The sequence below is a fragment of the Salmo salar genome, chromosome ssa25 (genome assembly GCF_905237065.1).
Source record: "Salmo salar chromosome ssa25, Ssal_v3.1, whole genome shotgun sequence".
In the NCBI taxonomy this organism is placed as follows: domain Eukaryota; kingdom Metazoa; phylum Chordata; class Actinopteri; order Salmoniformes; family Salmonidae; genus Salmo; species Salmo salar.
The window spans coordinates 22056375-22079627 of NC_059466.1; the positions used below are offsets into that span (position 1 = coordinate 22056375).

General features: G+C 42.0%; 1 protein-coding gene across 41 annotated transcripts in view; it reads right to left on the reverse strand.

The window, feature by feature from the left end:
• Positions 1-23253, reverse strand: part of neb (nebulin) — a 79465-nt gene that overhangs the window by 34268 nt on the left and 21944 nt on the right. For 37 of the 41 annotated variants that reach the window (XM_045707823.1, XM_045707827.1, XM_045707825.1 and 34 more), the window contains 51 exons: positions 22857-23168; positions 22541-22747; positions 22320-22424; positions 21976-22083; positions 21521-21832; positions 21184-21390; positions 20958-21062; positions 20690-20797; positions 20169-20480; positions 19748-19954; positions 19532-19636; positions 19330-19437; positions 18932-19243; positions 18641-18844; positions 18338-18442; positions 18117-18224; positions 17673-17984; positions 17382-17585; positions 17079-17183; positions 14016-14123; positions 13572-13883; positions 13281-13484; positions 12978-13082; positions 12757-12864; positions 12327-12638; positions 11985-12188; positions 10480-10584; positions 10202-10309; positions 9555-9866; positions 9229-9432; positions 8928-9032; positions 8641-8748; positions 8073-8384; positions 7734-7937; positions 7475-7579; positions 7244-7351; positions 6842-7153; positions 6497-6700; positions 6199-6303; positions 5857-5964; positions 5445-5756; positions 5153-5257; positions 4854-4952; positions 4541-4642; positions 4156-4263; positions 2272-2583; positions 1986-2090; positions 1728-1832; positions 1404-1508; positions 1081-1188; positions 189-299 (listed from right to left, as the gene is read on the reverse strand). In XM_045707823.1, the coding sequence (XP_045563779.1) occupies positions 189-299; positions 1081-1188; positions 1404-1508; positions 1728-1832; positions 1986-2090; positions 2272-2583; positions 4156-4263; positions 4541-4642; positions 4854-4952; positions 5153-5257; positions 5445-5756; positions 5857-5964; positions 6199-6303; positions 6497-6700; positions 6842-7153; positions 7244-7351; positions 7475-7579; positions 7734-7937; positions 8073-8384; positions 8641-8748; positions 8928-9032; positions 9229-9432; positions 9555-9866; positions 10202-10309; positions 10480-10584; positions 11985-12188; positions 12327-12638; positions 12757-12864; positions 12978-13082; positions 13281-13484; positions 13572-13883; positions 14016-14123; positions 17079-17183; positions 17382-17585; positions 17673-17984; positions 18117-18224; positions 18338-18442; positions 18641-18844; positions 18932-19243; positions 19330-19437; positions 19532-19636; positions 19748-19954; positions 20169-20480; positions 20690-20797; positions 20958-21062; positions 21184-21390; positions 21521-21832; positions 21976-22083; positions 22320-22424; positions 22541-22747; positions 22857-23168 (8871 nt within the window). The remainder of the gene's footprint in view (positions 1-188; positions 300-1080; positions 1189-1403; positions 1509-1727; positions 1833-1985; positions 2091-2271; positions 2584-4155; positions 4264-4540; positions 4643-4853; positions 4953-5152; positions 5258-5444; positions 5757-5856; positions 5965-6198; positions 6304-6496; positions 6701-6841; positions 7154-7243; positions 7352-7474; positions 7580-7733; positions 7938-8072; positions 8385-8640; positions 8749-8927; positions 9033-9228; positions 9433-9554; positions 9867-10201; positions 10310-10479; positions 10585-11984; positions 12189-12326; positions 12639-12756; positions 12865-12977; positions 13083-13280; positions 13485-13571; positions 13884-14015; positions 14124-17078; positions 17184-17381; positions 17586-17672; positions 17985-18116; positions 18225-18337; positions 18443-18640; positions 18845-18931; positions 19244-19329; positions 19438-19531; positions 19637-19747; positions 19955-20168; positions 20481-20689; positions 20798-20957; positions 21063-21183; positions 21391-21520; positions 21833-21975; positions 22084-22319; positions 22425-22540; positions 22748-22856; positions 23169-23253) is intronic. The other 4 variants (XM_045707857.1, XM_045707858.1, XM_045707855.1 and 1 more) reach the window with 4 other exon arrangements.

Consider the following 23253-nt stretch of genomic DNA (forward strand, 5'->3'; position numbering starts at 1 on the left):
TACTAGATATACTGTAGATATACTACAGTATTATATCTTACTAGATATACTGTAGATATACTACCATATTATAGCAGTATTATATCTTACTAGATATACTGTAGATATACTACAGTATTATAGCAGTATTATATCTTACTAGATATAGTGTAGATATACTATAGTATTATAGCAGTATCATATCTTACCAGGCCCTTCTGTTTCTCCTGTTCTCTACAGCGCATCACCTCAGGGAAGTCCACCAGGGTGCCAGCCAGGTAGTGGCCCTTGGCCTTCTCATGGGCGTCATGGTACTTAGCCTGAAAGGTTTCAGTTTCAAAGAAAGAAAACCTATTGTCATCAATTAAATCAAATTTCAAAATATAATTTATTTATATAGCCCTTCTTACATCAGCTGATATCTCAAAGTGCTGTACAGAAACCCAGCCTAAAACCCCAAACAGCAAGCAATGCAGGTGTAGAAGCACGGTGGCTAGGAAAAACTCCCTAGAAAGGCCAAAACCTAGGAAGAAACCTAGGCTATGAGGGGTAGCCAGTCCTCTTCTGGCTGTGCCGGGTGGAGGTTATAACAGAACATGGCCAAGATCAATGATTGCTGGGAGTAAAGAGCTCCCCGTTACCACAGCAACATATGCAACCACTAGCAGTTACTTAAGCAATAAGGCCCGAGGGGGTGTGGTATATGGCCAATATACCACGGTTAAGGGCTGTTCTTGGGCAAGACGCAACCCCTGAAACCTTATTGCTATTATAAACTGGTTACCAATGTAATTAGAGCAGTAAAAATAACTGTTTTGGTCATACCCGTGGTATACGGTCTTATATACCACGGCTGTCAGCCAATCAGCATTCAGGGCTCAAACCACCCAGTTTATAAGATTGTTTGTAATAATCATCATATTCTTTATAGTTAATCATTTAACAAACACGCATTTAACTATTTGAATTAGATTTAATAGTCCGTTGTGTTCATTGCTCTTTAAATATTATTTATATCTTATAGTAATAATCATCATATTCTTCATAGTTAATCATAATATTTGTATTGTTGATTGTCAAGAGGATGTAAATTAGACTCACGTCACTGATGATCTCCCTGTTCTTCTTGGCTCCGACTACAGGAATGTACTGAGGGTCGAGCTGGTAACCAGTGGCTTTGCTTTCATCCCAGGCCAGTTTGTAGTATTTCTACAAATGACATCAAAACAATCCTCAATGTCAAAATCAGAAGTTACAGATAAAACATTTTTTAAGTAACATCAACATTATAAAATGTATTAGTTTCAACAATATTATTACAATTATTATCAACATTATAAAAAATCATTTGCATATAAAATGTGACATTTGTGCAGATAGGTGTTCCTATGAAGACCAAATCATATGGATGTAGAGTACTTTACCTCACTGATGACCTTGGCGACCTCTCTGCTATGGGCCAGCTGGGGTGTGTCCTCTGAGCCGATGTACTTGCCCTTCTCTGCGTTGAAGGTCTCCTTGTACTTCAGCTTTACAACAGAAGGACATACAGGCACAGGTCATGATCAAATCAAAACAACCCACGCAACAGAACATCCTCACGTTTCTCTAAGCTTAGGAATGGGTCAAAGGCTATCTGAAACAGAGAAAATGTGCATCCAACAAAAGAGACATCCAAAGACTGTATGTCGTTTTTTGTCTTTTCTTAACATACTGTATAAGCTAAACTAGTAAAATGATTCACTCACATCACTGAGGTTAAAAGCATTGATGGTGGCCAGGATAATCTCAGGACGATCCACGATGTGTGTGTATTTGGCAAAGTTGTCTTTGGCATCCTTCTTGTAAAGCCTCTGCAAAAAGACAGTAGAGAAAGAGACGTGGTAAGAATCCCCTGAAGGGTAGCAAACACATGCAGTACTAATGACTGACGTGAGGAGCAGAACGTGCCCAATGAAACCAATAGCCACACCAAAAACAGCTTGGATACAGATAGAGGAGCTTACCTCGTTCATGATCTTCTGGGCATTCCTAACTTTGACGTGATCGACACAGTCTGCAGCCATCCATCCACAGCCACGGAGCCATTCCAGATCGGCCTTGTAGACAAACTGCAGCCAGACAGAGGAGAGTTAGACAAACCATCATTTTATCTCGAGGTATTTTCCTGATTTTATTAGGGAGAGAGGGGGGGGGGTGAGAAAGAGAGAGAGATGGGGAGAGAAGAGAGAGAGAGATGGGGCAAGAGAGACATAGAGAGAGAGAGAGAGAGAGAGGAGATATTCTACTCACGTCACTCTGAAGGTCGTACGCTTTGCGGGCCTGTGTGACGTCAGTGGAGTCTGGCAGACAGGTCCAGTTGTGTAGATGGGTCCTGTAGTGTTTGTCATTGACCTGGACCTGGCATTTCTTGGCCAGCTCGAAAGACAGCATGTCCACTGGCAGATGGAACTTGGTCTTGGACTTATTGAAGTCTTTCTTGTACAGAGCATCAGAGGCGATCTTGGCTGAGTTCAGAGCCAGCATGAGCAGAGGGTCATCCTCGACGCAGCGGGCTCCAATGTGATGGCCAACATGCTTACGGTATTCTGCCTTGTATTTGTGCTGTGAAAGAGAACAAGCAAGTGTCAAAGTATTGTATTTGGTACAAGAAATATACTTGCTGGTGACCCTCAATTAAATTTGGTGATGAATGGATGCCTGTAGAGCAAGTTAAATAGACCAAACTACTTGGCGTCACGTTGGACACAGCTCTATCCTGGTCTGAGCATATAGATAACATTGTCATTAAAACGGGTAAGGGCATTGCTATAACAAGAAAAAGTTCTGAGTATTTAACATCCAGCATTTTGAATCAGGGGATTTCATTTTTGGTCCTGTCACACTTAGAGTACTGTTCAGCTCCTAAAAAACAGGGCTGCCAGATTAGCTCTTCATTGTTCTATCCATATTTAATTTTTTTAAGGAATGCACCATTATTTCTCATGGCTTCCTGTTGAAAGCAAATGACTAGCCAATCTTTTGAATTTCTTGAGGAATGTAATATTTTTCAAGAAACCACAGTACTTTTTATACAAATTACTGTATACCAGCAACAAACAATACCACCAAACCACACAGGCAAGTTTAGGTAATCTGATACCCCCTAGACAAAGGACAAATCTCCTCATATCTACAGTAATTAACAGAGCCATCACTGAATGGAATTCTTAACCAACTCACATTTCTCAGGAGGCAAAAGTAAATCCACCTTCAATAAAACAATAAAAGAACATCTAATGCGATGGACCATATGACTGGACAGAGACTTATTCTGGAGAGCATCTACGAATGTTAAATGTATTATCTGTCAGGTATTTTAATTCTGTAACGCCCTGGCCATAGAGAGGGGTTTTTGTTCTTTATTTTGGTTAGGCCAGGGTGTTACATTGGGTGGGCGTTCTATGTTCATTTTTCTATGTTTTTGTATTTCTTTGTTTTGGGCCGTGTGTGTGGCTCCCAATCAGGCACAGCTGTAGTTCATTGTTGCTGATTGGGAGTCACACATAAGTAGCCTGGTTTTCCTTTGGGTTTTTGTGGGTGATTGTTTTCTGTTTAGTGTGTTCCTGACAGAACTGTTGCTAGTCGTTTTTTTGGTTTCTTATGTATAGTGTTCATTCGATCATTAAATCCTTTCATGATGAACACATCCTCCGCTGCACCTTGGTCTCATTTGAACAACGGCCGTTACAAATTGTCTACAATGTCTAAGTCATAACAAAATTGTTGAATGTTGGTTATGTCTTAATGTAAATTGTAATTGTTTGTAATGTCTTTTTAGGTCTGTGTTGGACCCCAGGAAGATTAGCTGACGTCATGGTGTCCGCTAATGGGGATCCTAATAAAATTATAAAATGAAATTCAAAGTGCCATACTCAGTGGGATTTAATTGACTGTTTATTCATACATACTGCAATAGAGATCTAAGCATTTAGAATTAAAACGGTATTGAGTGAATGGATATTTTGAGTCACTTAAACACTACAAAGTTAGGAACTTAAGTAAATGATGTAGTTCATGTTATCTTTATCAGGAGTGAATGGACACTTACTGTTCCATTACATTTGCATTCAGATGAGATAAGTATTTTTGACCTCAATAACCTGTTTAAATAAAGGTGAAAACAGTGATACTCACATCGCTCTGGACTTTATTGTTGTGGATGCACTGCTTGATGGGAACAGCATCTCCGGGCATTAAGAAGCCAGTGGCTTTGACCTTATCCCAGTCCTTGGTGTACAGTTTCTGTGAACGGTAAGAGACATAGGACCGGAAATTACAGGAAGTAATGGTAATATTTTGTGACTACACCACGTCTTATGAGCATTTCTTCCTCGAGTTCCCCTCTACCTTCAGTATTGTTGAAGCTTTATTCAGACTGGAAAAGGCATTTTGAGCTTTTAAAATGTCTGAGCACCCTGATCAAATCAAATCAAATGTTATTGGTCACATAGACATATTTAGCAGATGTTATTGCGGGTGTAGGGAAAGGCTTCATGTAAAGAAACAAGAGTTATCTTACTGGATGGAGATTCTTGGCCACCTCTCTTGCTGTTGCCAGTACTGGGGTGTCTGTGAGCGTGTACTTAGTCTTCTCCATGTGCCAGAGTGCACGGTAATTAGCCTGCATAAAATCAAAACACAAAAGCAATTGATTGTACTTATGATATATTGTATTGTACTTATGATGATTATTATTGGCTCTATTAAGAGTTGCTTCAATAGTCCAATGTTTTTATTTCATCATTTTGATAGCCATTCCCCACAGAAAAAAAAAACATTGTGATTCTTTCATGTATTGTAACATGTAAGAATTGGCCCATGTCCCCACCCACCTCATTGAGGATATCTGCAGCGTTCTTAGCGCAAACCAGGTCCATTCGGTCCACAGGGGCTGTGAACGTCTGCTGATCCAACTTGACGCGGTAACCTCTCTGCAAGACAACATCGGCAACAACAGTCAAACCAAAATCAAGCTTCAATCAATTTCATTGCATATTAACCTTTTTCGGTCCACAATTAAAATGATCAGGTAGATGACAGACGCTTGGTGGCATATATTACTACTATTACTATTATATTATTATCAAGTTCATGTATGTAATTATTACATGACATATATTATATTACTTACGTCAGCCAGGACCGCTTGGGCGTGTTTCACTTTCAAGACCCCCACAGACTCATGGGGGTTCCAACCACATCCCCTCAGCCACTCCAGATCAGACTTGTACACAGCCTGGGTAAAGACAACAGGGTGTTTGTATTGGCATAGGGGTCAACGTGCCGCTAAATACTGATTGCCTTTCCCAGATACGACTGAACAGAGGGTTAAAATCAACAAAGATGTATGAGATAAGGATGTCTCTGACATTATCATGACCATATAATTACAATATGATAGAGGGACAAAAAGAGGAACTCACATCGCTCTGCAGATCATAGGTTTTCCTGGCCTGGACGACATCAGTGGAGTCTGGCAGACAGGTCCAGTTGTGCAGGCGAGTTCTGTAGTTGAAGTCGTTGACCTGGACCTGGCATTTCTTGGCCAATTCAATGGTCAGCATGTCCACTGGGAGGTGGAACTTGGTCTTGGACATGTTGAAGTCCTTCTTGTACAGGGCATCACTGGCAATTTTGGCTGAGTTCAGAGCCAACATGATCAGAGGGTCATCATTGACGCTGAGGGCTCCAATGTGGTGGCCAACCTGCTTGCGGTAGCCCTCGTGGTATTTGTACTGAGTGAAAAAAGGGGGGATCAGAGAGTTAATTCCATTGACTCCATTGAATCAAGTGACCTAAATGAAATGGACGCAGACTTCAGTTATTTTCTCTTACGTCGCTGATGATGTCTCTAGACTTTCTGGCCTTCAGCACAGCGATGGCGTCCTCCTTGATGTGGTATCCCTTAGCCTTGTCGGCATCCCAATCCTTAGTGTACAGTTTCTGTGAAATGGAAAGATCATTGAGTCAGTGAGTCAAATAATAATATCTGGGAATACTGTTATACGCGTATGAACCAAAAATCTCAACAGGTTTCTTTATATGTGTATCTGAATCAATGTCTTTATATTATTGCTGACTGAATATGTTCATTGCACTCTGAAAATACTATAAATAAAACAAAAGACACAGTATGTGCCTTGGCAGTGTGCAAAGTGTTCAGTGAACCAGACATACGTTGCTGATGGCGATAGCATTAGCCTTGGACAGCACTATAGAAGGTAGGTCATTGTTCAGGTGGATATTGGTCTTCTCAGTATCCCAAACTTCTCTATATTTCCTCTGTGAAAAGCAACAAACACATACAAAGAGTTAATGATAAATCCAACCATTGTTATCGCAGACTAGCTCTATATTTCACAAAATCACGATCTCCGCTGTTACTAGAAATGCATTTTTACAAAGAGACCAAGAGAACAGTTTAGGTCTGGCTACTCAAGAAGGGCACTTCAATAGGAAAAAACAAAGTACTCACACCACTGAGGGTCTCAGCATTCTGCTTCGACAGGACAATCTCTGGAGAGTCAATGACACTGGTGAACTTGATAGAGCTGGGGGGCTGGCGGTACAGCCTTTCGTTGAGGATGGTTTGGGCATTTTTAGCCTTAATGACATCCACAGAACCCTGGGGCAACCAGCCGCACCCTCTGAGCCACTCCAGATCAGCCCTGTACACAGCCTGGAAGGAAGGAACCATGGTTCAGGTAATCATTACTCCTGATGGGATAGTAGTGTAATAGTTGGTTGAACTTCAATGGTCAATAGGTTAGGATCCAGCAATAGACAATACGGATTGGACTATAATTCTCTGTGTACTTACGTCACTATGCAGATCGTAGACCTTCCTGGCTTGGACAACATCAGTGCTGTCTGGCATACAGGTCCAGTTGTGCAGTTTAGTTCTGTAGGAGAATTCTTGGATCTGGGACTGGCCTTTCTTGGCCAAGTCGAAAGACATCATGTCAAGTGGGAGATGGAACTTGGTCTTGGTGAGGTGGAAGTCCTTCTTGTAGAGAATATCACTGGAAATCCTGGCGGCATTGGCAGCCATCACAAGCAGAGGGTCATCCTCAATGCATAGGGCTCCAACATGGTGGCCACACTGATTGCGGAAGCCGGCCTTGTACTTGTACTGAAAAAAGAGAGGACTAGCTAAGTATTGAGTTGTTTTTTTATGATTGCTGCCTATGGTCATTCAGAGGAGATGGATATACAAACTTACATCACTGATGATCTCTCTGCCCTTCTTGGCATGTTGGACAGCAATGGCATCCTTATCCAGGTGATATCCCTGTCCGATCATCTCGTCAAATCCTTCACGGTAGAGTTTCTGAAATAACACCAAATATTTAAGAGGTTGCGAGACCTATAGCTCATATAGATATAGAAATAGATAAAACTAGATCAACTTGAGGGAACGAAAACAGCTTGAGGCAAAGTAAGGAGGACCTACGTTGCTCAGGATGATCGCGTTGGCCTTGGCCAGCACAAGCTCTGGAAGCTCATTGCCGACGTGGATGTTGACCTTATCAGCCTCCCACTGTTCAACATACTGGCGCTGAAATATGAGAAAAGGATGGCAATGTTATAAGAAAATAATGTGTTTCACTATTCCTCTGTTTTCAATATTAGTCTCTGCATCCTGTGAATCTGAATGTATGTATACCTGAGTTCAATCTCCCTCCACACTAGAAAAAAATAAGTAATTTTACCTTGTCCATTATCTGGGCATTGGCCGCAGCCAAGGCATAAGGCATGCCGTCGGTTTTGGCGGTAAACTTGAAGTTGCTTGGGTGCTGGCGATATTTCCTCTCGCTCAGGATCTCGCTGGCCTTCTTGGCTTTCTCAACGTCGATCGAGCCAATAGGGACCCAGCCAGTGCCTCTGAGCCACTCCAAATCAGCCCTGTACACAGCCTGTTTTATATGAGAGCAACAGAGAGAGAACAATTGGTCAGGAAATAAACGTCAGCGGTATAATATTTGTCTGAAATGATAGGTGTAGCCCACACGACACCTCATAATCTTAATGAGTGATCATAATCTACTTACGTCACTATGCAGAGCATAGACCTTCCTGGCCTGGACGACATCACTAGAGTCTGGCAGACAGGTCCAGTTGTGCAGGCGAGTTCTGTAGTTGAAGTCGTTGACCTGAATCTGGCATTTCTTGGCCAGTTCAATGGTCAGCATGTCCACTGGGAGGTGGAACTTGGTCTTGGATTTGTTGAAGTCCTTCTTGTACAGGGCATCACTGGCAATTCTGGCTGAGTTAAGAGCCAGCACGAGAAGAGGGTCATCCTCGACGCAGCGGGCTCCAATGTGATGGCCAACCTGCTTGCGGTAGCCTGTCTTGTACTTGTACTATACCGAACCAAAAAGGTAGAAAGTATGTAATGGGGATTTCAGTAAATAAAAAGTGTACACAGTATTGATATAGTCAGTTCCTTTGTGATAACAAAATAAGTACTGACATCTTGTACTTGTACTATATAGAGGCAAAAAAGTATATACTTGTACTTTAAGTCAACATCACATAAATTATGATAATCTGTTTGCATCAACCGCTTGATTTTTTTTTTAATAATATGAAAAAAGGAGGAACATATCCTGTACTCACATCACTGATGATTTCTCTACTATGCTTGGCAGCTTTGATGGCGATACAATCGTTTTTCAGGTCATAGCCCTTCTTGTACATCCCCTCCAGTTCGGATTTGTATGTTTTCTGAAGAAGTATATAGAGACACAGCTTAGAAACAAAGCCAACACATTACTAATAATTACTAGAACAGTACTAGAGATATTATTAATTACTAGAGCTTCAGATAAAGTCTTTGGCCACACATCAGCTGTTGAAAGTGTAATATAGTAATATATGTAGCAAAGGAAGCAAAGAGGACCTACGTTGCTTATGTTGATCGCGTTGGCCTTGGCCAGCACAAGTTCTGGAAGCTCATTACCGACATGGATTTTGACCTTATCAGCATCCCATTGTGCAACATAGTTGCCCTGAAAAACAAGAGAAAACATTATTATGTTATAAGAAAATAATAAGGTAATATTACATGCCATTTTAATATCGCATTTGTCAGACCCAAAGACGCTTGAAAAAAGCTACCAGAAATGCAAGATTGACCATCCAAACCACTGATCTGAGTGAGAGACATAGTTCAAAAAGTATTTATGTATTGAACATTTCACCAACCTTGTTCATGATCTCAGCATTAGCCTTGGCCAGCACCATAGGCATGGAGTGCATGTCGTTGGTATATTTAAGAGTATCTGGTTTCTGCTTGTAGAGGCGGTCGCTCAGGATCTCTGCAGCTTTCTTGGCTTTCAACACGTCCAGAGAGCCAATGGGGACCCAGCCAGTACCTCTAATGAACTCCATGTCGGCACGGTAGACAGCCTGAAGGGTGGAAAGCATCAATCAATCAAACAAACAATCACACTTACTAAAGACATACAAATTGTAAGTGGTTAATGGAAAAGAAACAAGAATTTGATCCAGTATATGGAGAAGAAGCTTACGTCACTATGCAGATCGTAGACCCTCCTGGCATGGACGACATCACTGGAGTCTGGCAGACAGGTCCAGTTGTGCAGTTTGGTTCTGTAGTTGAAGTCATTGACCTGGATCTGGTTCTTCTTGCACAACTCAAAGGCCATCATGTCCAATGGGAGGTGGAACTTGGTCTTGGACTGGTGGAAGTCCTTCTTGTACAGGGCATCACTGGCAATCTTGGCTGAGTTAATAGCCAGTATGAGCAGAGGGTCATCCTCGACGCAGCGGGCTCCAATGTGGTGGCCAACCTGCTTGCTGTATCCAGCCTTGTACTTGTACTGAAAGAGATCAGAAGATAATTTTTCGAGTTTGTGTACCAACTTCAGTCAGACAAGGGTGCACTTATTGAACGTCCTTTCCTTATAAATTTGTCAGTGTTTCAAAGAAGACATTCCAAGTGTATTTATGCCTGAGTAATTCACTTTCATTAATTGATTCAGGAATTCAATTCAGAAATTGTTATTAGTATAATGCTTCCTTAGCACTTTAATAATTAGGAAAATGTCTTAAAAGGTTTGCTTACATCAATGATAATGTAGCTTAAGGCTTTGGAAATGGTCAAATTATGAAAAAAATTCATGTGAAAAAAGGGGGACAAAAATAGAGTACTCACATCGCTGATAATCTCTCTACCGTGCTTGGCAGCCTTGACAGAGATAGCATCGACAGGAAGGTAATAGCCCTTCTTGATGGTATCATCAAATCCTTGTCTGTACAGTTTCTATAAAAAGGAGAAAGAACAAGCGTTTAAAAAACGAGTCACAAAACATTGAAGAGGTTGAGAGATATATAGATAGATAAGACAGATATACAGTACATATATAGATATAGCTAAAACTAGATCAATTTGAGTGAACGAAAACAGATTGAGGTAAAGTAAGGAAGACCTACGTTGCTCAGGGTGATCGCGTTGGCCTTGGCCAGCACAAGCTCTGGAAGCTCATTGCCGACGTGGATTTTGATCTTATCAGCATCCCATTGCTCAACATACTGGCGCTGAAATACGATATAAAAATTGCTATGTTATGAAAAATAATAATAATAAATAAAACAATTATATATATATATATGTATATGTTTTTTTAAGCAACTCAGTCTGGCTTTAAAATTACTCTTGAAAGTTGTAATAGTAGAATGCACAAGGTGCAATTTCTAAATTGGGTAGTGCATCATCAGTTCCTCTTGTCATGTCAGTCATTGCAGACCTTAGAGAGCTATTTATAACTTGGCAGAAATGTCCAGGTCAACTAGCCCATTTTTTATTTAGGTTTTTAAGCCCATAGATTTTGTTGTCATTTTTTGGTCACACAAATATCACATGAATGCACATTAGACATGGGCTTTAAAACTGCTTAATGTTCTCTGCACCCCAAATGTAATGACAAAATGTGTAGAATTGCAGGAAATAAGCTTTAAACCTGCAATATTCTCTCGACCAACAAGAAGGGTGTGAACAGTTTATGTCATGAACAGTGCTTGTGCCCATAGAAATAGATGTGGTGTGTGCGCGCACGCTCAGGGGGACAGCGGGACACACTCAAACCGGTGCGCCTGGCACCTACTACCATACCGCATTCAAAGGCACCTTCATCTTTTGTCTTGTCATTTCACATTCTGAATGGCACAAATACACAATCCTTGTCTCAATTGTCTCGAAGCTTAAAAATCCTTCTTTAACCTGTCTACTCCCCTTCATCTACACTGATTGAAGTGGATTTATCAAGTGACATCAATCAGGGTTCATAGCTTTCCCTTGGATTCACCTGGTCAGTCTATGTTATGAAAGAGCTGAACACTCCGTGTATGTATTAGATACTGCATCTACAGTGCGAGCAAGGAGACCTACAAACCTGACTCAGTTACACCAGCTCTGTCAGGAGGAATGGGACACAATTCACCCAACTTATTCTGGGAAACTTGTGGAAGGCTACCCGAAACATTTGACCCAAGTTAAACAATTTAAAGGCAATGCTACCAAATACTAATTGAGTGTATGTAAACGTCTGACCCACTGGGAATGTGATGAAAGATATAAAGCTGACATAAATCATTCTCTCAACTATTATTCTGACATTTCACATTCTTAAAATAAAGTGGTGATCCTAAATGACCAAAGACAGGGAATTTTTACTAGGATTAAATGTCAGGAATTGTGAAAAACTGAGTTTAAATGTATTTGGCTAAGGTGTATGTAAACTTCTGACTTCAACTGTATTAGATAGGGTCTTGGACTTGGTGTTGGGGTGGACCTTGTCCTCCCATGCCTTAGTGTAGAAATGCTGCAAAATATCATATGAGAATGGCACCTCCATAAAACCTCGAAATGAATTTTGGTGTTGAATTCTGGTGTAACAGGAAACTGTGTAGTTAGCTGGAAGAAGTTAGTTGAAGTTTACCTTGTTCATGATCTGGGCATTACTTTTGGCCAGAACGATATCCATGCTGTCGAGGGGGCTTTTGAAGGCCAGAGTGCTGGGGTGCTGGCGGTATTTCCTCTCACTCAAGATCTCGGCGGCCTTCTTGGCTTTTTCCACATCAAGTGAGCCAATGGGGACCCATCCCATTCCCCTGAGCCACTTCATGTCAGCCCTGTACACCGCCTAAGAGGGATATCATACTCCCATTTCATGTTGCCATCTCAAACCTTTTATTACTGGGTTTAACCAGTCCTGGGTGCTTCATTACCAATGTGAGTAAACATTTTACAGGAAAGAGCGGAATTAACTTTTTAAACTTACCTCACTATTAATGTCATAGACATGTCTGGCCTGGACGACATCACTGGAGTCTGGCAGACAGGTCCAGTTGTGCAGGCGAGTTCTGTAGTTGAAGTCATTGACCTGGATCTGGTTCTTCTTGCACAACTCAAAGGCCATCATGTCCAATGGGAGGTGGAACTTGGTCTTGGACTGGTGGAAGTCCTTCTTGTACAGAGCATCACTGGCAATCTTGGCTGAGTTAAGAGCCAGCACGAGGAGAGGGTCATCCTCGACGCAGCGGGCTCCAATGTGATGGCCAACCTGCTTGCGGTAGCCTGTTTTGTACTTGTACTATACCGAACCAAAAAGGTAGAAAAAATGTAATGGGGATTTCAGTAAATTAAAGGTGTACACAGTATTGATATAGTCAGTTCCTTTGTGATAACGTGATAACAAAATAAGTACTTACATCACTGATAATTTCCCTGCCGTGCTTGGCTGCGATGATAGCAATGGCATCATTGCGCAAATCATAGCCCTTCTTCTTATCCTCTTCCATTGCTTTTCTGTATTGGTTCTGTATGAAGAAGAAAATAAAACATCCACATATATGGATATCTCCACATTAAGTATTATTTTTTAATGTATACATTCATCAGGAGGGTTACCTTCGTGCCATCATTTACTTACCCAACTGTAGTTGGACTTGTTTGCATTGGCCAAAACCACGTCCATCGCATCTGGCATCATGTGGTTCTTGGTCTTGTCCTTCTCCCAGGCCTCAGTGTACGCTTGCTGCAATAACGAGTTTCAAGTTCAAACTAACAACATTAAGTGCCCCTTCATATCATTGTCTCAAATATAATGCAAAGTAGGGGAGATCAGATTACATTAAAGCAGGTTTAAATGATGGAATCATTATTTGAATATAATCTACCAGGGAAGATATACGAAGGCAAAGGATTGGTAAAGATATACCAGTTAGTCAAATACCTTGTTGGCATTATCATTATTTTGTTTAGCCAAAACCATTCCCATGTCTTGAACTGAACTGGTGAACTTGAAGTTGCTTGGGTGCTGACGATACAGCTTCTCACTCAGGACCTCTGTGGCTTTCTTTGCCTTCTCAACATCAAGTGAGCCGATGGGAACCCATCCGATACCTTGCAGGCTCTTGAGATCAGCCTTGTACACAGCCTAGACACAACAATACCACAAAGGTCAAAATGGCCAGAATAAAAACAATTACACTGGAAAAACATGATCTAGTTAATTCATACTTACATCACTCGCTATGTCATAGACATGTCTGGCATGGACGACATCACTGGAGTCTGGCAGACAGGTCCAGTTGTGCAGGCGAGTTACATATTTGGCATGGTTGACCTGAATCTGGTTCTTTTTGGCCAACTCAAAGGCAATCATGTCCAATGGGAGGTGGAACTTGGTCTTGGACTGGTGGAAGTCCTTCTTGTACAGAGCATCACTGGCAATCTTGGCTGAGTTGATAGCCAGCATGAGCAGAGGGTCATCCTCGACGCAGCGGGCTCCAATGTGGTGGCCAACCTGCTTACGGTAGCCAGTCTTGTACTTGTGCTACAGAAAGCAAATATGAAATGGCAGTGTTGAGGATTCTCTTAATTTTCCAGAAGTACATTTTATATATTGTGTCATGAAATAGTTAAGAAATATAATCGGTTACGATGGCTAGATGTTCAATGAACTTACATCACTGATAATTTCCCTGCCGTGCTTGGCTGCGATGATAGCAATGGCATCATTGCGCAAATCATAGCCCTTCTTCTTATCCTCTTCCATTGCTTTTCTGTATTGGTTCTGTATGAAGAAGAAAATAAAACATCCATAGATATGGGTATTTCAAATTTTTATTTTATTTCATCTTTATTTAGCCAGGTAGGCAAGTTGAGAACAAGTTCTCATTTACAACTGCGACCTGGCCAAGAATAAAGCAAAGCATTTCGACACATACAACAACACAGAGTTACACATGGAATAAACAAAACATACAGTCAGTAATACAGTTGAAGAAAATCTATATACAGTGTGTGCAAATGAGGTAAGAAAAGGGAGGTAAGGCAATAAATAGGCCATGGTGGCAAAGTAATTACAATATACCAATTAGACACTAGAGTGATTGATGTGCAGAAGATGAATGTGCAAGTAGAGATACAGGGGTGCAAAGGAGCAAGATAAATAAATAAATACAGTATGGGGATGAGGTAGTTGGATGGGCTATTTATAGATGGCTATGTACAGGTGCAGTGATCTGTGAGCTGCTCAGACAGCTGGCGCTTAAAGCTAGTGATGGAGGTAAGAATCTCCAGTTTCAGTGATCTTTGCAATTCATTCCAGTCATTGGCAGCAGAGAACTGGAAGGAAAGACGTCCAAAGTAGGAATTGGCTTTGGGGGTGACTAGAGAGATATATCTGCTGGAGCGCGTGCTATGGGTGGGTGCTGCTATGGTGACCAGTGAGCTGAGATAAGGCGGGGCCTTACCTATCAGAGACTTGTAGATGACCTGAAGCCAGTGTGTTTGGCGATGAGTATGAAGCGAGGGTCAGCCAACGAGAGCGTACAGGTCGCAGTGGTGGATGGTATATGGGGCTTTAGTGACAAAACGGATGGCACTGTGATAGACTGCATCCAATTTGTTGAGTAGAGTGTTGGGGGCTATTTTGTAAATGACATCGCCGAAGTCGAGGATCGGTAGGTTGGTCAGTTTTACGAGGGTATGTTTGGCAGCATGAGTGAAGGATGCTTTGTTGCGAAATAGGAAGCTGATTCTAGATTTAATTTTGGATTGGAGATGCTTAATGTGTGTCTGGAAGGAGAGTTTACAGTCTAACCAGACACCTAGGTATTTGTAGTTGTCCACATATTCTAAGTCATAACCGTCCAGAGTAGTGATGTTGGGCGGGCAAGCAGATGTGGGCAGCAATCGGTTGAAGAGCATGCCTTTAGTTTTACTTGCATTTAAGAGCAGTTGGAGGCCACGGAAGGAGAGTTGTATGGCATTGAAGCTCGTCTGGAGGTTAGTTAACACAGTGTCCAAAGAAGGGCCAGAAGTATACAAAATGGTGTCGTCTGCGTAGAGGTGGATCAGAGAATCACCAGCAGCAAGAGCGACATCGTTGATGTATACAGAGAAGAGAGTTGGCCCAAGAATTGAACCCTGTGGCACCCCCATAGAGACTGCCAGAGGTCCTGACAACAGGTCCTCCGATTTGACACACTGAACTCCGTCAGAGAAGTAGTTGGTGAACCAGGCGAGGCAGTCATTTGAGAAACCAAGGTTGTTTAGTCTGCCGATAAGAATGTGGTGATCGACAGAGTCGAAAGCCTTGGCCAGGTCGATGAATACGGCTGCACAGTAATGTCTCTTATTGATGGCAGTTATGATATCGTTTAGTACCTTGAGCGTGGCTGAGGTGCACCCATGACCAGCTCTGAAACCAGATTGCATAGCAGAGAAGGTACGGTGGGATTCGAAATGGTCGGTAATCTGTTTCTTAACTTGGCTTTCGAAGACCTTAGAGATGCAGGGTAGGATAGATATAGGTCTGTAGCAGTTTAGGTCTAGTGTCTCCCACTTTGAAGAGGGGGATGACCGCGGCAGCTTTCCAATCTTTGGGAATCTCAGACGATACAAAAGAGGAGGTTGAACAGGCTAGTAATAGGGGTTGCAACAATTTCGGCAGATCATTTTAGAAAGAGAGGGTCCAGATTGTCTAGCCCGGCTGATTTGTAGGTGTCCAGATTTTGCAGCTCTTTCAGAACATCAGCTATCTGGATTTGGGTGAAGGAGAAATGGTGGGGGCTTTGGTGGGTTGCTGTGGAGGGTGCCGGGCAGTAGACCGGGATAGGGGTAGCCAGGTGGAAAGCATGGCCAGCCGTAGAGAAATGCTTATTGAAATTCTCAATTATAGTGGATTTATCGATAGTGACAGTATTTCCAAGCCTCAGTGCAGTGGGCAGCTGGGAGGAGGTGCTCTTATTCTCCATGGACTTTACACTGTCCCAGAAATGTTTAGAGTTTGTAATACAGGATGCTAATTTCTGTTTGAAAAAGCTAGCCTTAGCTTTCCTAACTGCCTGTGTATATTGGTTCCTAACTTGCCTGAAAAGTTGCATATCACGGGGGCTATTTGATGCTAATGCAGAACGCCACAGGATGTTTTTGTGCTGGTCAAGGGAAGACAGGTCTGGAGTGAACCAAGGGCTATATCTATTCCTGGTTCTACATTTTTTGAATGGAGCATGCTTATTTAAGATGGTGAGGAAGGCACTTTTAAAGAATAACCAGGCATCCTCTACTGACGGGATGAGGTCAATGTCATTCCAGGATACACCGGCCATGTCGATTAGAAAGGCCTGTTCGCTGAAGTGTTTTAGGGAGTGTTTGACAGTGATGAGGGGTGGTCGTTTGACCGCAGACCCATTACGGATGCAGGCAATAAGGCAGTGATCGCTGAGATCTTAGTCGAAAACAGCAGAGGTGTATTTGGAGGGTGAGTTAGTTAGGATGATATCTATGAGGGTGCCCGTGTTTACGGATTTGGGGTTGTACCTGGTAGGTTCATTGATCATTTGTGTGAGATTGAGGGCATCAAGCAATGATAGCAATGGCAGTCAAGTCACAATTTATTTAAAATGCATTTAGCAAAGTTACAACATACTTTACTGAAGAAAAAAACAAGTATTATTAATATTATTATTTTTGAACGTATACATTCATCAGGAGGGTTACCTTCGTGCCATCATTTACTTACCCAACTGTAGTTGGACTTGTTTGCATTGGCCAAAACCACGTCCATCGCATCTGGCATAATGTGGTTCTTGGTCTTGTCCTTCTCCCAGGCCTCAGTGTACGCTTGCTGCAATAACGAGTTTCAAGTTCAAACAAACAATATTAAGTCCCTCTTCATATCATTGTCTCAAATATAATGCAAAGTAGGGGAGATCAGATTACATTAAAGCAGGTTTAAATGATGGAATCATTATTTGAATATAATCTACCAGGGAAGATATACGAAGGCAAAGGATTGGTAAAGATATACCAGTTAGTCAAATACCTTGTTGGCATTATCATTATTTTGTTTAGCCAAAACCATTCCCATGTCTTGAACTGAACTGGTGAACTTGAAGTTGCTTGGGTGCTGACGATACAGCTTCTCACTCAGGACCTCAGCGGCTTTCTTTGCCTTCTCAACATCAAGTGAGCCGATGGGAACCCATCCGATACCTTGCAGGCTCTTGAGATCAGCCTTGTACACAGCCTAGACACAACAATACCACAAAGGTCAAAATGGCCAGAATAAAAACAATTACACTGGAAAAACATGATCTAGTTAATTCATACTTACATCACTCGCTATGTCATAGACATGTCTGGCATGGACGACATCACTGGAGTCTGGCAGACAGGTCCAGTTGTGCAGGCGAGTTACATATTTGGCATGGTTGACCTGAATCTGGTTCTTTTTGGCCAACTCAAAGGACATCATGTCCAATGGGAGGTGGAACTTGGTCTTGGACTGGTGGAAGTCCTTCTTGTACAGAGCATCACTGGCAATCTTGGCTGAGTTGATAGCCAGCATGAGCAGAGGGTCATCCTCGACGCAGCGGGCTCCAATGTGGTGGCCAACCTGCTTACGGTAGCCAGTCTTGTACTTGTGCTACAGAAAGCAAATATGAAATGGCAGTGTTGAGGATTCTCTTAATTTTCCAGAAGTACATTTTATATATTGTGTCATGAAATAGTTAAGAAATATAATCGGTTACGATGGCTAGATGTTCAATGAACTTACATCACTGATAATTTCCCTGCCGTGCTTGGCTGCGATGATAGCAATGGCATCATTGCGCAAATCATAGCCCTTCTTCTTATCCTCTTCCATTGCTTTTCTGTATTGGTTCTGTATGAAGAAGAAAATAAAACATCCACATATATGGATATCTCCACATTAAGTATTATTTTTTAATGTATACATTCATCAGGAGGGTTACCTTCGTGCCATCATTTACTTACCCAACTGTAGTTGGACTTGTTTGCATTGGCCAAAACCACGTCCATCGCATCTGGCATCATGTGGTTCTTGGTCTTGTCCTTCTCCCAGGCCTCAGTGTACGCTTGCTGCAATAACGAGTTTCAAGTTCAAACTAACAACATTAAGTGCCTCTTCATATCATTGTCTCAAATATAATGCAAAGTAGGGGAGATCAGATTACATTAAAGCAGGTTTAAATGATGGAATCATTATTTGAATATAATCTACCAGGGAAGATATACGAAGGCAAAGGATTGGTAAAGATATACCAGTTAGTCAAATACCTTGTTGGCATTATCATTATTTTGTTTAGCCAAAACCATTCCCATGTCTTGAACTGAACTGGTGAACTTGAAGTTGCTTGGGTGCTGACGATACAGCTTCTCACTCAGGACCTCAGCGGCTTTCTTTGCCTTCTCAACATCAAGTGAGCCGATGGGAACCCATCCGATACCTTGCAGGCTCTTGAGATCAGCCTTGTACACAGCCTAGACACAACAATACCACAAAGGTCAAAATGGCCAGAATAAAAACAATTACACTGGAAAAACATGATCTAGTTAATTCATACTTACATCACTCGCTATGTCATAGACATGTCTGGCATGGACAACATCACTGGAGTCTGGCAGACAGGTCCAGTTGTGCAGGCGAGTTACATATTTGGCATGGTTGACCTGAATCTGGTTCTTTTTGGCCAACTCAAAGGCCATCATGTCCAATGGGAGATGGAACCTTGTCTTGGACTTGTGGAAGTCTTTCTTGTACAGAGCATCACTGGCAATCTTGGCTGAGTTCAGAGCCAGCACGAGCAGAGGGTCATCCTCGATGCAGCGGGCTCCAATGTGGTGGCCAATCTGCTTACGGTAGCCAGCCCTGTATTTGAACTTAATAAATGATAATGAGAGAGTTAGGTTTCATTCAAAAACTGAAGTTCACACACCATTTATTCAATAAACAGTGTTTAACTTACATCGCTAGCAATGGATGTGCCCTGTTTAGCTGCCTGGATTGCAATAGCATCGTTGCGCAGGTCATAACCCTTCTTCTTGTCCTGTTCATTGGCAAGCTTATACAGTGTCTGTACAGGAGAATAAAAACATGTTTTGAATGACTGAATTATGACAATGCAGCCTAAATGAACAATATAATGAGGTGTGGAAGGAATAACCTACATTACTGCAGTTGATCTTGTTGGCTCTGGCCAAAACCACCTCCATTGAGTCTGGCATCATGTGGACAGCGGTCTTATCCTTATTCCAGGTGTCAATGTACGTTTGCTATAAGACAGTTATATTTGTTAGTGTTTTGATGTATCACCATGTATATGTGGTGTATATAATATACTGTATACATATACAGTATGCATAGACATAGATGCAAAGAATGACCTTGTTCATGATTGCATTGTTAGCACTGGCCAGGACGAGGTCCATGGAGTGCATGTCTTTGGTAAACTTGAAGCCGCTGGGGTGTTGGCGGTAAAGTTTCTCACTGCCAATCAGGCCAGCTGTTTTGGCTTTCTCTACATCCAGAGAACCAATGGGAATCCATCCTGTGCCTTTGATGTAAGTCTCATAGTCACTTTTGTACAAATTCTGCAGAAATAAGTAAATACTGTCAGGTTCTAAATAACAGAGTAAAAAATTGACGGACAACATAAAACATTCTCACAGATTTGGATGTGGTTTAACAGCTCAGAATAGGGGAATGGATAAATTATTGTCAGGGAAAAAATACATTGTATACAAAAACATGTTGTTGTTGTTTTTTTGTTTGTTGTTATGTATTTATGAGTAAAATAATACTCACATCACTGGCGATCGTCTGCATCTGCTTAGCCAACTCCACGTTCATGGCATCAGCAAGCACAGTGTAATGGTGTTGGATCTTCCTGTAGCCAGCATTCGTCTGCACTGTGGAGGCGTGTTTGGCATGCGCAACACTCATCATGTCTACCGGGGAGTGGTACTTCAGCTTGGACTTGTGGTAGTCCTTCTTGTAGTTCTTGTCACTCTGCAACCTGGCCACCTCCATGTAGTGCACCAGCAAGGGGTCATCCTGAAGATTACGGCAGCCCACTTGTTTTCCCCTATTCTTCTGGTGATTCAGCTTGTACTTGTACTGTGTAAATAAACAATGTATTATTCCCAGAACGAAAGTTAATATTTCGAAGAAGAAAAATATATTGGACACAAGGTCCAATGGAAATTCTACTTCTGCTTTATCCCAACCAATCTGATAGACTCACATACTCATACAGAAGTTGGAGAGGTTGGAGCACATTTTAAAATGGTTTTAAAGGCTTTTAATTGTTGGTCTGAGTCACTCACGTCGCTGGCGATTTTGGTGCCCTGCTTGGCAGCCTGGATGGTGATGGCATCAACCTTCAGGTCGTAACCCTTATTATACATTGCCTCCAGACCTGCTTTGTAGGTTTTCTGGAATGGAGGAGAAACTATTTATGCAAATACGACCAAAAATAACATTTGTTAAATACTTCCAAGACATATTTGAAGTTACATTGCAAAAGCATGATGGAAACAAAGAGGAATATTTTGATGATAGATAGTAACACACGTGTGAAAAAGGTAGCCTTACCTGACTCATGTTGATAGCATTAGCCTTGGCCAGGACAATCTCAGGGGCATCTGGCATCACATGGACTGTGAGCTTGTCCTTGTGCCATTGTTTGGTGTATTCTTGCTGCAATCAAAATGATTCACCAATCAATTAACCTAGACTCTCATTATGAGACACAACATTAGAAACAAACTGTGATAACAGCTTTATTTTTCACAAACGTACACGTCCGGTCTGAGCATACCTTGTTCATGATCTTGTTGTTGTCAGTGGCCAGGACCATGTCCATGGAGTCCATCAGCTTCTTGAACTGGAATTTGGAAGGGTGTGTACGGTACTTATGTTCACTCTGGATGTCCGCGCCAACCTTTGCAAGCTCCACCGGCAGTGAGCCAATAGGAATCCATCCCGTTCCTCTCACATAGTTGTTCCAGTCAGACTTGTACTCGTACTACAGAAAGACAGAGTTGAGAAACGGGTGATTAGCAAAACAATAATATGAGTGGCAACAATGTATAATTGATCACCAATGTTTACTATGTTTAGTTGGCACTATGTTACTATGTAACTGCTGAACTCACATCACTGCAACTGGCATTCACGTTGCGAGCCAACGCAAGGTTCATGGAGTCAGGGAGAAGAGTGTAATGGTGTTGGACCTTCCTGTAGCCAGCATAGGTTTGCACTGCAGAGGCTTGCTTAGCATGTGCAACACTCATCATGTCAACTGGGGAGCAGTACTTCAGCTTGGACTTGTGGTAGTCCTTCTTGTAGTTCCTCTCACTCTGCATCTTGGCCACCTGCATGTAGTGCACCAGCAAGGGGTCATCCTGAAGATTACGGCAGCCCACTTGTTTGCCTCTTCCCTTCTCGTACGCCAGCTTGTACTTGTACTGTAAAAATATACAGGTGTTTAGTCAATTACAGAAGCAGCATCTGATCACATTCATCCTCTACACAGTTGATAGCTGATTAAAGTGAAAGGAAACAGGATCTATGCAGCAAGCAAACAGAAATGAAATGATTTTACACTTACGTCACTGGCAATGGTTGTGCCTTTCTTGGCAGCCAGAACGGCAATGGCATCAGGTTTGAGATCGTAGCCCTTTTTATACATGTCCTCCAGACCGGATTTGTAGAGTTTCTGAAAAGGTACATAGACACAGCTTAGAAACAGAGGCAAAAAAGGACTATTAAATGCATGGTTCTTACTTTTAAATTACAGTTTGAATGTCTCTGACTTTTAGACATTGGAAAGTAGTTTTGATTCTATAGATTATCATTAAAACTACAGTAACTAGTTAGAAAGGGGCAACGAGTATGCCGTCGTATACAGTATTAGTTAGTAGTGACATTGGAGATGTGACGTGATGATCATACCTGACTCATGTTGATAGCATTAGCCTTGGCCAGGACAATCTCAGGGGCATCTGGCATCACATGGACGGTGAGCTTGTCCTGGTGCCATTGTTTGGTGTATTCTTGCTGCAATGTAATTGAAACAAACACAGATAAATAATAACATTAGGACAAACGAGAAAACATCACATTTTAAGCATCTGTTTTTAATTTCCAATATGGTGTTACAGTTTATAGTTTACCTTGTTCATGATCTTGTTGTTGTCAGTGGCCAGGACCATGTCCATGGAGTCCATCAGCTTCTTGAACTGGAATTTGGAAGGGTGTGTACGGTACTTATGTTCACTCTGGATGTCCGCGCCAACCTTTGCAAGCTCCACCGGCAGTGAGCCAACAGGAATCCATCCCGTCCCTCTCACATAGTTGTTCCAGTCAGACTTGTACTCGTACTGGAGAATGAAACAAAGGCAAATAAATTAAGTATTTGATACCCGAAAGCTTTTTAACAGAAAACGTACACCCCTAGTACTAGGCTGAAGTCGCATAAACAGTACTCACATCACTGCAACTGGCATTCACGGTGCGAGCCAGCTCAAGGTTCATGGAGTCAGGGAGAAGAGTGTAATGGTGTCGGACCTTCCTGTAGCCAATATAGGTTTGTGCTGCAGAGGCTTGCTTAGCATGTGCAACACTCATCATGTCAACTGGGGAGCAGTACTTCAGCTTGGACTTGTGGTAGTCCTTCTTGTAGTTCCTCTCACTCTGCATCTTGGCCACCTGCATGTAGTGCACCAGCAAGGGGTCATCCTGAAGATTACGGCAGCCCACTTGTTTGCCTCTTCCCTTCACATGGTCTTTCTTGTACTGGATCTGAAAGGAACAAGTAAAAAATGATCAGATAATCTGACACTATTCAACGTAGGAACATTGTTGTTGACTACATCCTGTACAGCTT